This window comes from Scyliorhinus canicula, chromosome 16, assembly GCF_902713615.1.
Source record: "Scyliorhinus canicula chromosome 16, sScyCan1.1, whole genome shotgun sequence".
In the NCBI taxonomy this organism is placed as follows: domain Eukaryota; kingdom Metazoa; phylum Chordata; class Chondrichthyes; order Carcharhiniformes; family Scyliorhinidae; genus Scyliorhinus; species Scyliorhinus canicula.
This window is the reverse complement of record NC_052161.1, coordinates 100910940-100926133: the sequence shown is the minus strand read 5'-3', so window position 1 is coordinate 100926133 and position 15194 is coordinate 100910940. Positions and strand designations below refer to the sequence as shown.

Below are 15194 nucleotides of genomic sequence, written 5' to 3'. Positions count from 1 at the left end.
GCATGGTAGCATAGAGGTTAGCACAATTGCTTCACATCTCCAGGGTCCCAGGTTCAATTCCCGGCTTGGGTCACTGTCTGTGTGGAGTCTGCACATACTCGCTGTGTGTGCCTGGGTTTCCTCCGGGTGCTCCGGTTTCCTCCCACAGTCCAGATGTGCAGTTAGGTGGATTGGCCATGCTATATTGCCCTTAGTGTCCAAAATCGCCCTTAGTGCTGGGTGGGGTCACTGGGTTATGGGGATAGGGTGGAGATGTGGGGTTGGGTAGGGTGCTCTTTCCAAGAGCCGGTGCAGACTCGATGGGCTGAATGGCCTCCTTCTACACTGTAAATTCTATGAAGTCTATGAAACCTGGCATATAGCTTTGTAGCCTTGGCATTCTAGGGTTGTTATAAAGTCCCTGCTCCCCAGCAAATAATACAGGGTGGGTTTGGCCAGTGCCTCCCGTGGCCATTTAAGAGCCATTAATTGATTTGAACCAGGCCTTCTGCTCCCATCTGGATAGGAAGCCCACCTCTGAGAGCTGCCGGCAAATCAAATGATCAACAGCTGTCTAGTTCCCAGCAACACCACTGGAAATGGTAAATGGTGATCATTTGATGAAGCTGGATGTAACAATGAAGAGAGGGCACAGTCTTGCCGAGGTCAGGCTGTGAGAGGGCCAAAGGGCTGGAGTGGACATGGCAGGGAAAGGGAGGGAAACGGAGATGGGAAGACTTTGCCAGGGGGCTGTCTGATGGGCACAGGGCCAATAAAGGAGGTACGCACCCTCCCCCTCACCCACCACCAGCCCAAGTTGTGAAAGGTGGAGGCTGCACACTTGGTGCTCATCTCCACCCACTGCAGGTAAAATCCTACAGTGGCAGAGGAGGCTCTTTAGTGGCTACTATGGGCTTCAATCTGCACCTCCCTCAAAATGGGTAAAACTGCAGGCGGGGAGAGTGGGTAGGTGTCAGTAATGGCACCAATGGCTTGGCACCCGATTTTACACTTCTATATATGATAACCTGCTCCCAAAGGATATAAAATTCCTACTATAAAATGCCCCCTTTGATTTAATTGTATTCAAATTGGCTCTGTAGCTAAACAGACAGTTTAATATGGTACTGAGCTTGATAACTCTGCAATCTACTGGGTCTATTTCCCAGTGGTCTTGGAGGATATCAAGTGGAGCAGCAGTTGTCACAATCCAGAAAGCCACTTGGTGAAAGATAGAACTGGAGCCAATCTTTACGCACTTCTATATGCATTTATATAGATGTACATTACAAATATGCGCCTCCTCATCCAACAAGCAGGGTTTCCATCAGCACATCTTTATAAGGCACAAATGAATCGCCAACATTTGTATAGAATTGATATACAGTTAGCAAATTATCCTCTCTATCTATAAATAAAAATTAGAGTTTATATATAGAATCAAACTTCCAAAACAAAGTAAATCAAAGACCTTCGTATCCTATACATAGCATTACATTCCGAGACACCCTCCTTCAAGACCTGTAACAATTTATTCATACAAACATTTATTTTTGTAAAAGTGTGACACCCTTTTAGTTTTAGAGATTTCCTTTATCTCCAACATTGTATCAAGCCAGCAAGTTCAATTCATAACCTTCTCTCACTCACTTTTCATAGAGTGTACACAATTCCACAAGGAACAATTATCTTAAAGATATTCAATGGGTCTATAATCTTTACTACAGAATCTAACTTAAAATATCTGACAAAGATAATGCCATATCCGCTGCTTCCTCAAGGGACAGTGTTTCGGCAGCCAAAGAACTTTTAACAGCTCTTCTTATTTTCTTATTTTCCCAAAATAAAAGACAATATTTCCCATTTTCACCCATGAGAAATATAAAACACTAGAATACCCATCGGGGAGATGAGCACATGAAGCATTTCAAAAAACAACGAGCTTCATATTCTTTGAGCCATTTAAGGATAAGAATTTAACCAGATTTAGGGCACGATTTAATGGAAAAGAAAGAGTCCCGTTTTGACGGGTTTAACAAGGTGTTTCCTGGCACTTGCAGCGCCATGAACATACCCGCTATTAAACGGGACTCTGATTCTTTCTTTTGGGCCTCAGCAAGGAACGCCCGCCGAGGCCGTATTTAGACTAATTTCCTTCAGTAAGAAGCTCAGCTCACAAATGCAGGATGAGATTGGGGCGCCATTTTGATATCTGGGCGCCCCCTGTGGCCTTCACCAACACCCTGACTTACGACTTAGGGGTCAATTGTCAATAAAACTCATCTGGTTCACTAATGTCCTTTCGGGAAGGAAATCTGCCATCCTTACTTGGTCTGGGCTACATGTGACTCCAGACCAAAACAATGTGGTTGACTCTTAATTGCCCCCGAAATGGTCTAGCAAGCCATTTAGTTCAAGGGCAATTAGGGGGTGGGCGACAAATGGTAGGCTCCGCCAGCAACACCTACATCCCATGAAAAAGGATTCTGTATCAGTCAGTTTCATATAGGTAAAATGGACCACTTATTCAGCTTGTGCATTTCATTGCACTGACAAGGCCTGTAACTATCATGTGGTTCAATTGAATAATGTCTCCCTCTCTCTGGGCTAGTCCATCTCCCTCACTCTGCAGTCTTTTGCTTCCCGTGCTCTGTTGGCATACTTAGGGTTCAGTAGTCCAAGCTTTAAACTTGCTTCGGCTAAGATGCTGTTGTGGCCCATTTATGGTCTGGAAATCTACATCCTTCTTGCCAGGACATTGAGCTCTCAGACTAATTTGGCCTCTGGGTACAGGTTTTGTCCCATCATATAGCCTCAAACATAGTTTTGAGGGTTTCATTTTCGGATTGCCATGTTGAGCTACTTCGCAGCAGTATGTGAAGATAATGATCTTGTACGATGCTCTAGTGTTTATCTGACATTTCTTATTCACTTGATACAATTTTAACAGTTACAAACCATTTGTCTCCTATAGACTTGACTGAACAGATCAGTTGTATCGTGTATAGTTCTTAATCAGACTCATCTGCTGATATGGGTACAGTGGCCATCTGTATCAGCTTGTTTTTCTTTTTTCTGGCCAATCATTTGTGTGCAAAATGATTTTGCTTCTGGCAATTAAAACACTGCTTTCTTCATGCTTAGTAATTCTTCTTTTCCTGTGCATGCTGTCATCCGCAGTATTTGCACCCTGCCCTTTGTCTGTGATTGCTCCGCTCGTTCGCCTTGAACAATGTCTCAGCATAATGTATCTCCTGGTCTGCTCCGTCGTTCATAAGCTCTAGCTGACATTTCACAACTTTTGCATTTCGACACATCTTTAGCATCAGTTTCTCATCTTTCAGTAGACTTGGCCAGACTGAGGGGTCTCTCACATCTAAGTCCAATCTATCTTTAATCAGATTGTATTTTAGCTGTCCAAAGTCACATGACTGTGCCAGCCATGTTACTGCCCTAACGTATTGTTCAGTGGTCTCGTTTTCACTCTAGTGTTGAACACAGAACGTTATCACAAGACCAGAAGATGTAGGAGCAGAAGTAGGCATTCGGCCCATCCAGTCTGCACCATCATTCAATGAGATCACAACTGATCTGTAATGATAATCCTCAACTCCACTTTCCTGCCTTATCCCCCTAACACTTGATTCCTCTACTGATTAAAAATCTGTCTACCTCAGCCTTGAACATACCTAATGACCCAGCCTCTACAGCTCTCTGCAATAAATAATTCCACAGATTCACTACCCTCTGAGAGAAAAATCCTCCCATTAGTAATTTTTTGGGAGAATCGCCCCGTGTATTTATTTCCTCCCCTTTTGTCCTTAAATATTTAGTATTTCTGGAATGTTATTCGTGTCTTCTACCGTGAATATTGATACAAAGTATTTATTTAACTCCTGTCATTTCCTGGTTTCCCATTATTTCCCCAGTCTTGTGCTCTAAGGGCCCTATGTTCACTTCGTCCTCTCTCTTCTTTTTTGTCCATTTAAAGAAGCTCTTACTGTCCATTTCTATACTCCTTGCGAGTTTACCCTTATCGTTTTCTTCTCCCTCTTTATAATTTTGTGCTTATATTTTGTTGTTTTTAACAAATGATCCCAATCCTCTTGTTTACTACTAATCTTTGCCACATTCCTTTGTAATTACCCTTATTTGAATTTAGCACAGTTGTTTCTGACCTATGCTTTTCACTTTCAAATGGAATGCTAGATTCCACCATGTTATGGTCACATATAGGGGATCTTTTACTCTGAGATTGTTTATTAAACCTGCCTCATTACACATTACCAGATCCAAAACAGCCTGATCAGTGACTGGATTTACAACAGATTGTTCTAGGTAACTGTCCCGAATACACTTTATGAATTCTTCCTCATGGTTCCTTTTGCCAATTTGTTCATATGCAACATTCACTCAGGATTTAAAATGAGGATTCATGGCTTTCAAAATCTCAGTCGTCCTTTTTCTTTGCTTGTCTGTTAGAGCTAGAATGGTATTTAGTGAAAGTCCTTTCCCAGCAGTGTTAAAAGTGTGGTTGCTCTTATTGTTTTAAGATTGTTCATTAAATCTTACAATCTCATAGTTTTGCCATTATAAGTGGAAAAACTGCCAGCGTATCACTGCCAATTGTTGTTGGAGATGGGATTGGAAAATTTACTGCAGCCATTTTACTCACTCTAATTTTTTTAACTCACTCAGTAATTTTCTTACAGCCTTTGTTTGTGGTTCTTTTGTTCTTTCATGTCTGGTTTTCCTTTGTCCTTTTCTCTGCAGCCAGCAATAAACTTGCAGCCTGTGTGTGCTTTTCATTTCCGCAGCTTTTTTTGCAGGTTTGTACTTTTCTGTGTGCCCTTCTGAGCTGTCTCTCATTTGCAGTCTTTGCCTGTATTGCTTTGTTCCATTCAGTAGTTTTTTTTTGTTGTAGATTTGAACCTTTCTATATTCTGAGGTTCTCAATGTCTTCCCTGCACCTTTTTCCTGCTTCAAAAATCTATGTTTTCTTCTGTACACCATATTTCATGTTTAAGGACAGTTATCTTCTTCAATGTGTACTCAATGAGAGCCTTTACTGAACTGCCCAAGATGTCTGCCTCCACTGGCAGCCTCATGGTATAGTCACATGGATATGTGGAAATCATGCTGGTTACATTTCAAAACCCAAACAGTCACCATCCTACCAATGAAAAGCTGATATCCTGCCCCTGAAAGTGAAATTATGCCAAAATTGAAGAACGAAGCTTACCGATCACCTCTACACAGCTGTGAAATGTGGTTATTTATCACAAGTTATTTTAGCTGATGAGGAGGTGTGTGGGCGGCTGAGGAAATGTATCCAGAACTACCTGGAAGTAAATGACATGGGGGAAGTTTGGTTGAGAGACCAGCAGAAAAGGGTCCTGTAAAAGGTGGAGTACCTAGAGAACAACTCCCGCTGGCAGAACCTGAGAATTGTCAGTCTCCCAGAGGGCTCCGAAGGAGCGGACCAGGGCCGGCTCAAGGCACCGGCAACTCGGGCTGTCGCCCGGGGCGCCATGTGCTCGGGGGGCGCCAGAGACTCGGGTCCCGCGCATGCGCAGTTGGGCCGGTGCCAACCAGCGCATGCGCGGTGGCCGCCCGCCCCCAGGGCGGCCCCCCGGCTCGGTCCGCCCCCCCCCGCTCGGTCTCCCCCCCCCGCTCGGCCCCCCCCGCCCCCCTTGGGTCCGCCCCCTTCGGGTCCGCCCCCCGCCCCGCCCTCGGGCCCGCCCCCCGCCCCGCCCTCGGGTCCGCCCCCCCGCCCCGCCCTCGGGTCCGCCCCCCCGCCCTCGGGTCCGCCCGCCCCCCGCGTTCGCCCCCCCGCGTGTCCGCCCCCCCCGCCCCCCCCCTCGGGTCCACCCCTCCTCGGCCCCGCCACCCCGCCCCCCTCCTCGCCCCCCCTCCTCGCCCCCCCCTCCTCGCCCCCCCCTCCCCTCCTCGCCCCCCCCTTTCCCCTCCTCGCCCCCCCCTCCCCTCCTCGCCCCCCCCTCCTCGGCCCCCCCCGGCCCCGCCCCCCCTCGCCCCCCCCCCTCGCCCCCGCCCCCCCCCTCGGCCCCCCCCCCCCTCGGCCCCGCCACCCCCAAGGGCGCCGAAGTTCAGCTTGCCCGGGGCGCCAGCAACCCTAGAGCCGGCGCTGGAGCGGACGTTGGGGTAGACTTATCAGGCATGTTCAAGAAGCTGCTGGGGGACGGGACATTCTCCCGACCCTTGGAGGTGGACAGGCTTCACAGAGCGCTTGCGAGGAAGCCGTGAGTGGGGGACCCCTCGAGGGCAATGGTGGTGAGATTCCACAGGTACTTGGACAAGGAGCGTATTTTACAGTGGGCCAGGCAGACACGGAGCTGCAAATAGGAGAACAGTATCCTGCGGATCTATCAGGACCTGAGTGAAGAGGTGGCCAGGAGAAGAGTGGGGTTAATCAGATAAAGTTGACCCTTTTTAAGAAAAAGGTGAAGTTTGGACTGCTGTATCCGGGTCTCTGGGTCATGTATGAGGAGCAACATTTTTAATTCAAGTTGCCCGAGGAAGCAATGGACTTTGCGAAAAGGAAAGGACTGGTGGCGGACTGAGGACTTTGAACTTTGCTGCAACGGTCACGTTTTAAAAAGTCTCTTGTTTGTTGGTCGTTATTTGTAATGCCTTCTGTATTGATGTGGGGCCAGTTGCTGAGCTGAAAAAGTTAAAGTTTACATTTGCACTGATGGGGGATGGAGGGGTGTTTGTTAGATGCCGGATCATCTGTTTGACCTTTTCTTTGTTTATCGTTTTTTTTTCTAGGGCAATTGGGTTGGGACTGGTTTTTCATTTGAATATGTGTGTATGAGCGGGGGGGGGGAACGACGACGACACTGGGTGGGAGAATGTCTGCCGCCATGGGTGGGGACCACCAAGCTGGCTGGGCGGGCTAGCTCACAGAAGCGCAGTGGGGGGGGGGGGGGGGGGGGGGGGGGGTGAGCAGATGTAGGGCTTATTGAAGGGGTCGATTTACATTGTGCTGCTACTGAGGGGGGGGGGAATGTTCTGCTGACGAGGGAGGGACTTTTGCTGAGGGGCAGAGAGGAGGCTGGGGGTGGAGGCTGCCGAGGGGTGGGCCGATGGAGGCGTGGGGCGCGGGCTGGAGTCTGGCCTTAGAAAGGTGATGGCTGATCAGCGAAGGCGGGGGAAGGGAGGGTGATGAGGCCCCCAACTAGGTTGATCACCTGGAATTTGCGAGGGCTAAATGGGCAAGGTTTGCCCATCTGAGAGGACTGAAGGCGGACGTGGTAATGCTACAGGAGACGCACCTTAGAGTAGCTGACCAGATCAGATTAAGGAAGGGATGGGTTGACAGGTTTTTCCACTCGGCGCTGGACTCGAAGACTAGAGAGGTCGCAATCCTGATTAATAAGCGAGTGGTGTTTGAGGCAGGAAGAATAGTTACAGATGTGGGAGGCCGGTACAATCATGGTCAGTGGGAAACAGGAGTCGGTGCAGGTGGTACTAGTAAATGTGTATGCGCTAAATTGGGATGATGTGAAGTTCATAAAGAGGATGCTGGGGAAGATACCAGACTTAGATTCACATAAGTTGGTCATGGGAGGAGACTTCAACACAGTTATTGACCCTGGTTTAGACTGATCGAGCTCAAAGACGGGCAGGGTGCCAGCAATGGCAAAGGAGCTAAAGTGGTTCATGGAGCAAATGGGGGTGGTGGACCCATGGAGATTTGGGCAGTCGAGAGTGAAGGAGTTCTCCTTCTACTCACATGTGCATAAAGTGTACTCCCGGATTGATTTTTTTACTTTGAGTAGGGCTCTACTGACAGGGGTGGTGGACACGGGGTACTTGGCGATCACAATCTCAGATCATGCACCTGACTGGGATGACCTACAGGTTAGCAAGGACAGTAGCCAGCGCCCGCACTGGAGGCTAGACGTGGGACTTTTAGCTGATGAGGAGGTGTGTGGGTGGCTGAGGAAATGTATCCAGAAGTACCTGGAAGTCAACGACATGGGGGAAAGTTTCGGCATTGGTGGTCTGGGAGGCATTGAAGGCGGTGGTTAGAGGGGAGCTGATCACGATACGGGCCCATAGGGAGAAGGTAGACAGGGCAGACGGACCGACTGGTAAAGGAGATATTACAGATCAACAGGAGGTATGCGGAGACCCCAAAGGCAGGGCTTTTAATGGAACGGCGGAGGCTACAGGCGGCGTTTGGCTTGTTAACTCAGGGAAGGCGGTAGAGCAGCTGAAAAAGGCAAGGGGGGCGATTTATGAGCATGGAGAGAAGGCCAGCAGAAAGTTTGCACAGCAGTTTAGAAAGAGGGAGGCAGCCAGAGAGATAGAGAAAGTAAAGGACAGGGTCGGGAACCTGGTTGGAGACTCAGCAGGGGTGAATAAGGCGTTCAAGGAGTTTTAAAGTAGGCTGTATGGGTCAGAAGCCCCAGCTGGGCAGGAGGGGATGAGGCACTTCCTAGGGGGGCTGAAATTCCTGAAGGTGGACGGGGGGCTGGTAGAAGGGCTGGGGGCCCCGATTGGATTCGAAGAGATAGCGGAGGGTCTGAAGGCCATGCAGTCGGGTAAAGCCCTGAGGTTGGACAGGTACCCAGTGGAGTTCTATAAATAGTTCTCTGGGTTATTGGAGCCGCTGTTGTGGAGGACATTCAATGAGGCAAGGGAGCGTGAGGTGCTTCCTCCTACAATGTCACAGGCCACGATTTCATTGAGCCTGAAGCGGGACAAGGACCCGGAGCTGTGTGGGTCCGACAGGCCGATATCCCTATTGAATGTGGACGCCAAACTGCTGGCCAAAATCTTGTCCTCTAGGATTGAGGATTGTGATCCGCACGTTATTGGGGAGGACCAGACGGGGTTTGTTAAGAGAAGGCAGTTGGTGGCCAATGTAAGAAGGTTGTTAAACGTGATTATGATGCCCGCAGAAGGTAGGGAAGTGGAGATAGTGGACGCAATGGACACAGAGAAGGCCTTTGATCGAGTAGAATGCGAATATCTGTGGGAGGCACTAGGATGGTTCGGACTTGGGCAGGGCTTTATTGACTGAGTCAGGTTGTTGCATCAGGCTCCTGTGGCGAGCGTTCGGACGAATCGGACAGCATCGGACTATTTCAGGCTGCATCGGGGGACGAGAGAGGGATGCCCCCTCTCCCCACTGTTGTTCGCGTTAGCCATAGAGCCGCTGGCAATTGCGCTGGAAGGGGCTGGTCCGGGGTGGGAGTGGAACACAGAGTCTCTCTTTACGCAGACGACCGGCTCCTGTATGTATCGGACCCATTAGAGGGGCTGGAAGAAATTATGAGGATTCTGGGGGAATTTAGCCGGTTTTTGGGGTATAAACTAAATATGGGGAAAAGTGAGATGTTTGCGTCCAAGAAAGGGGACAGCCGAGGCGATTAAGGGAGCTGCCATTTAGAGTGGTTAGGAGGTAGCTTCGGTACCTAGGCATCCAGGTGGCGCAGGAATGGGAACGGTTGCACAAGCTAAATCTGGCCCGACTAGTAGACCAAATGGAGGACGATTCTTGGAGGTGGGACGCGCTCCCGTTGTCATTCGCTGGGACGGTGCAGGCAGTGAAAATGACGGTCTCCCGAGATTCTGGTTTGTGCTTCAGTGTCTCCCAATCTTTATTCCACGGTCCTTTTTTAAACGGGTCAATAAGGTGATCACTGGCTTTGTATGGGCGGGTAAGACCCCGCAAGTAAAAAAGGGGATGCTTGAGAAGAGTCGGAGGGAGGGCAGGCTGGTGCTGCCGAACTTCAATAATTGGGCGGCGAATATAGCCATGATTAGGAAGTGGGTGGTGGGAGGAGGGTCGGATGGGAGTGTGTGGAGGCGGCTTCATGCAAGGGCACCAGCTTGGGGGCACTGATAACAGAGCCTCTGCCGTTCCCGTCGGCACAGTACTCCAGTACTCCACCAGGCCCGTGGTGGTGGTGGCCCTGAGGGTCTGGGGGCAATGGAGGAGGCATGTGGGAGCGGAGGGAGCATCGGTGTGGTCTCCAATCTGTAACAATCACCGGTTTGCCCCGGGAAGGATGGATGGAGGATTTCAGAGATGGCAGAGAGCAGGGATTGAGAGGATGGGGGATATGTTTATAGAGAGGAGCTTTCCTAGCCTGAGGGAGCTGGAAATAGAGGATGGTCTCTGGACGGACGCGTTGAGTAGAGTCAACGCATCCACAACATGTGCCAGGCTCAGCCTGATACAATTCAAGGTCGTTCACCGGGCTGACATGACAATGGCCCGGATGAGCAGGTTCTTTGGGGTAAAAGATAGGTGCGCAAGGTATGCGGGAGGGCCACGAACCATGCCTACATGTTCTGGACATGCCCAAAGCTCAAGGGATTCTGGCAGGGGTTTGCGGATGTCATGTCCACGGTGTTAAAAACAAGGGTAGCAATGAGTCCAGAGGTGGCGATTTTCGGAGTGTCTGTAGATCCGGGCATCCGGGAGGAGAATGAGGCAGACGTTCTGGCCTTTGCTTCCCTGGTAGCCCTGAGACGGATATCATTAGCGGAGGGTCTCAAAGCCCCCGAAGTCGGAGACCTGGCTATCTGACATGGCTAGCTTTCTCTGCTTGGAAAAAATCAAGTGCGCCTTGAGAGGGTCAATGCTAGGGTTCGCCTGGAGGTGGCAGCCGTTCGTCAACTTCTTTGCGGCAAATTAACCGTCAGCAGAAGGGGGGGGGGGGGGGTAGCTTAGTTTTGAGTAGGGGGTGAGTAAAGGTGGGACCTGTAAGGGAGGAAGACGGCTTTTGCACTATGTTTATAAAATCAATATACATTGTTTATTTTATTGTTGTTGTAAAACCATAATTACCTCAATAAAATGTTTATTAAAAAAATAAATAAAAATACAAATAAATCACCCAAACAGCTCTGTGATGACGGTGGCACAGTGGTTACCACTGCTGCCTCACAACGCCAGGGACCCAGGTTCAATTCTGGCCTTGGGTGACTGTCTGTGTGGAGTTTGTACATTCTCCTAGTGTGTGCATGGGCTTCCTCCTGGTGCTCCGGTTTTTTCCCCACAGTTCAAAGATGTGCAGATTAGCTGGATTGGCCATGCTAAATTGCCCCTTAGTGTCCAAAGTTGTGTAGGTTAGGTTGAGGGGTTATTGGGACAGGGCAGGACAGTGGGCTTGGGTTGAGTGCTCTTTCAGAGGTTCGGTGCAGAACCAATGGGCTGAATGGCCTCCTGCACTGTAGGGATTCTATTATTCTATGAAACTATTGCAAATAAGTGTATTATTGTGCATGTCTATTACATTTAGGACACACAACAATCTCAGAGTGCACATGCATGTATTTTCACATGCCAAGACAAAATCATGCTCACAAACAAAATTGATTTCAAATCCAAATCAAGGGAGCATACCTGTGGCCTTATCAAGAGCCTCAATGCATGCCAGCTTCATTTCATAAGAACTTCTTAGTTTTTCAATATCGTCTTGCAGCTTAACATTGGACTTTTGCTCTGCTTCATAATCTGCTTTGATCTTTGATAATTTCTGCTCATATTCCTGTGGTAAAATACAAAATTAAATATTTGATGAATAAATCTCATAAAATTGTACCATTTTAACATTGACGTGAGCAGCAAAATAACTAAATGGCAATTTGGTGGCCTCTGGTAAAGCCCCTGGGGGACTCAAGACACTCTATCTGGCGCTCATTCTACTCAAAATACCTGTCAGCTATGGGGAGTTTAGGGCACGATTTAATGCCGAAAAAAAGACCAGTATACTGGGGTCTTTCTCAGCGCCTGCAGCGCCGAGAATGGCCTCACTATCAAATGGTACTCTTGTTTTTTTGGCCTGTCAGGAACGCCCACCAAAGCTGCACTTACCTCATTTCCTGCACTGATAAGCTCAGCTCATCAGTGCAGGTACAGATCGGGGCACCATTTTGAAATGCCATTCCGATCTCTCAACCCCCCTCGGATACCACACAGTGGTCTCTTGGCCCCCTCACTGCCTTAACGTACCTTTTAGGGGGTCCTTGAACCTCCCTCACCTCATCTCATAAGTAAGAAGTCTTACAACAGCAGGTTAAAGTCCAACATGTTTGTTTCAAACACTAGTTTTCGGAGCACTGCTCCTTCCTCAGGTTCAGCTGAGGAAGGAGCAGTGCTCTGAAAGCTAGTGTTTGAAACAAACATGCTGGACTTTAACCTGGTGTTGTAAGACTTCTTACTGTGCTTACCCCAGTCCAACGCTGGCATCTCCACATCATCTCATAAGGCCAACGCACCTTCACCCCGACCCCTGGCATGGGCAACCTGGCACCCAGTTTAGCTCAGTTGGCTTGATTGCCGATTCGTGAGTTCAATTCTCGTACAGGGCGGGTTCAATTCTCGTACCGACTGAGGTTATCCATGAATGCCCCGCCTTCTCAACCTTGCCCTTCGCCTGAGGTGTGGTGATCTTCAGGTTAAATCGCCACCAGTCAGCTATGCCCCTCAAAAGGGAAAGCAGCCTATGGTCATCTGGGACAATGGCGACTTTAGTTTTTATTAATACCAATGACAATTTCAAATAAAGCTCTATTCAGAATCTGTCTGCTTTCCAACTGCAAAGATGTGGGAATGTTATTAGCAAATTAAAAAGAAACTTGGGTGCAGTAGATAGGAAGAGTTCTCTAGTTTGGTAGGATTAAAATTCCTCTGTGCAGTGTTTTATTATGCTTATTAACGACTCCATTATGGTAGTGTACACAGGAATTAGCCACAAAGCTGAATGTAGCAAATTGCAACCCACTGGACCCACTGTGCAACAGAGATTGATACAGCAACATCACTGCACTTGAATGTAGCCATCTATTCTAAACTAGATGAAAACATTTGCACTTTTAGTTTCCTTTAACCTGGTCCAAAATGATTCTTTTGTGATATCTTATTCTCATTTCAAGTCGCTCCCATCATCATGGATGATGTAAACCTATCGTTAGGACGTTGTTAATTGCCTGGGGTGGCCATAATATGCTATCGTCATAGAATTTACAGTGCAGAATTCGGCCCATTGAGTCTGCACCGGCCCTTGGAAAGAGCACCCTACTAAGCCCATACCTCCACCCTATCCCCGCAACCCAGTAATCTCACCTAACCTTTTTTTGGGGAGGCACACTAAGGGCAATTTAGCATGGCCAATCCACCTAACCGGCACATCTTTGGACTGTGGGAGAAAACCGGAGCACCCGGAGGAAACCCACACAGATACGGGGAGAACGTGCAAACTCCGCACAGTCACCCAAGCCAGGAATTGAACCTCGGACCCTGGAGCTATGAAGCAACAACGCTAACCACTGTGCTACCATGCCGCTATGTTGAGGCAATACATGAATAAGCAGTAGTATCACAGCCAGCAATACCAATCAACCCATATTTCTAAACAGAGCATTTAAATATTGTGAATGTATTTTAGCTTTTACTTTGACGTACACAAACCTGTTTCATATTTTCTTTTTCAATTTCTATCTCAGAATGAACAATGGTGTTCTGAGGGGATTGAATGGTTGTTTGACTTCTACTCATTTGCACTTTATTTAGAAAATCTGTAAAATGGAAAGCAAAGTTAGTTTAACTGATAACCTGTAGTACGTGTACTTTACAATGGACTGATAAACAGGCAGTCAGTTGTCTTGTTTTGCTCATTTATTCCTGCTTTGGATTCTGGCTAGTTACTTGGTCATCGGGGCATCACGGTCGAGTCACCTTGTCCTCAACCAATGTTGACCTCTGTGTATTTTCTCACAGGTTGTTGACAATAATCATCAGAGAGAATACTACTTCACTGTGACTTCCTTTATTTTGGGGAACTAAGGTATCACAATGCTACTCCAGTTGAGATCAGTTAACCTAACAAACAGTGAACCGAGGACCTTACTTAGCTAAGTGCCTTCAAGGGTTCATTTACCTATTGAGATATGATGGGGAGATGGTTTCTGAGCTTCACTTCTATTTTAACTTCCCTCCTCTCTTCTTCCTTCCCTTTCTATTATCTGAAGATAGCATGTTCCTGGAAGTATTCCATTCTGGAGCTTGAAGCTCACAGAAAATGTTATACAATAATGCTGGTGATTGTGTTCAAATAAATGATCTTTTCAGAATTAACAAAGTTAAAAATGAATTTTGGGATATTACCAATTGGGTGAGCAGTCTAGGATTAATAGTGAATGAAGAAAATGTGATTAGGTGGTGCCAAGATGGGGTTGTAAAATTTTGTGGAAAATAGTAAAAGAGAAATGAGGAGGTCTGTGGGGTTTTGAGGTCTGGAGACACAGGTTGAGTTAGCGGGGGAAGGGGGCAGTGTAACAAATTGATCTGTGAACATCTGGGATGCAAAAAGGAGTGGGAGTGTAAAGGACAATATATCTGGATCTTACAAGCAACAAGACAGAGGAAAGTTCATAGGAACAGTGACCATTTTAACAGATTTATCTGAATTGAGGAAAAAAAATCACTGAAATGTCAATCAGTACTTCTCCATTTGCCAGACCATAAAAGGCACCAGGATTTTAAACAGAAAAATAATAGGGGGTGGGGGTCATGCAATGTGAGTGCAGGAGCGGTCATGTTTCTGCGAGCTCCATCTCTGCTGATCCTATAATCCGTCATTTCATCCTGGTGCACACTTCATGTTTGTCTTTTTCTGGGTTACACGTCTTGTACTATGTCCCTGGAAGTTCGGGACCTGTGAGTATGAGCCAAGATAAATGTTGAAATCTTCATTTGTTCGAGTCAGTGGGTAAAGGACCGAGGTGGGCCCCAGGTCGCAGTTGCTATTGAGCAGGCTCTCGTCGTGTGATGCTGTGTGCATCTGTGATTTCCACCATCAAAGATGTTGTCTTGGCTGAGGATCGCGGCTTTTTTTTTTAGAAAATATTTTATTGATGCATTTGTAATTTTCACAGTTTAACACATTGACATTTCTTAAACAACTGCGTGGGCTGGCACATGTAAAAAAAACAAAAAAAAAACAATGTCCCCAACTGCCCGCGCCCTATTTCCTAACTACCCGTATACTGAGTTTCCTGTCCTTATCTAACACTGCTATGCTTCCTATTTTCTTCCCCCCCCTTCCCCCGGCTTCACCTCCCCCATTGCTGCTGACGTTCAATTTTCTTTGAAGGAGTCGATGAACGGTTGCCATCTCTGGGTGAACCCTGGAGTTGATTCTCTCAAGGCGAACTTAATTTTTTCCAGCCTG

General features: G+C 47.7%; 1 protein-coding gene across 5 annotated transcripts in view; it reads right to left on the bottom strand.

The window, feature by feature from the left end:
- The window catches only part of kif17 (kinesin family member 17), a 147051-nt gene that overhangs the window by 51072 nt on the left and 80785 nt on the right, over nucleotides 1-15194 (bottom strand). For 3 of the 5 annotated variants that reach the window (XR_005463737.1, XR_005463734.1, XR_005463735.1), the window contains exons 6-7: nucleotides 13427-13539; nucleotides 11366-11510 (exon numbers count right to left, since the gene is read on the bottom strand). Coding sequence is in view for 1 of the 5 variants with exons in the window: in XM_038821752.1 (XP_038677680.1) it covers nucleotides 11366-11510; nucleotides 13433-13539 (252 nt within the window). In the remaining 4 variants the exon portion in view is untranslated. The remainder of the gene's footprint in view (nucleotides 1-11365; nucleotides 11511-13426; nucleotides 13540-15194) is intronic. The other 2 variants (XR_005463736.1, XM_038821752.1) reach the window with 1 other exon arrangement.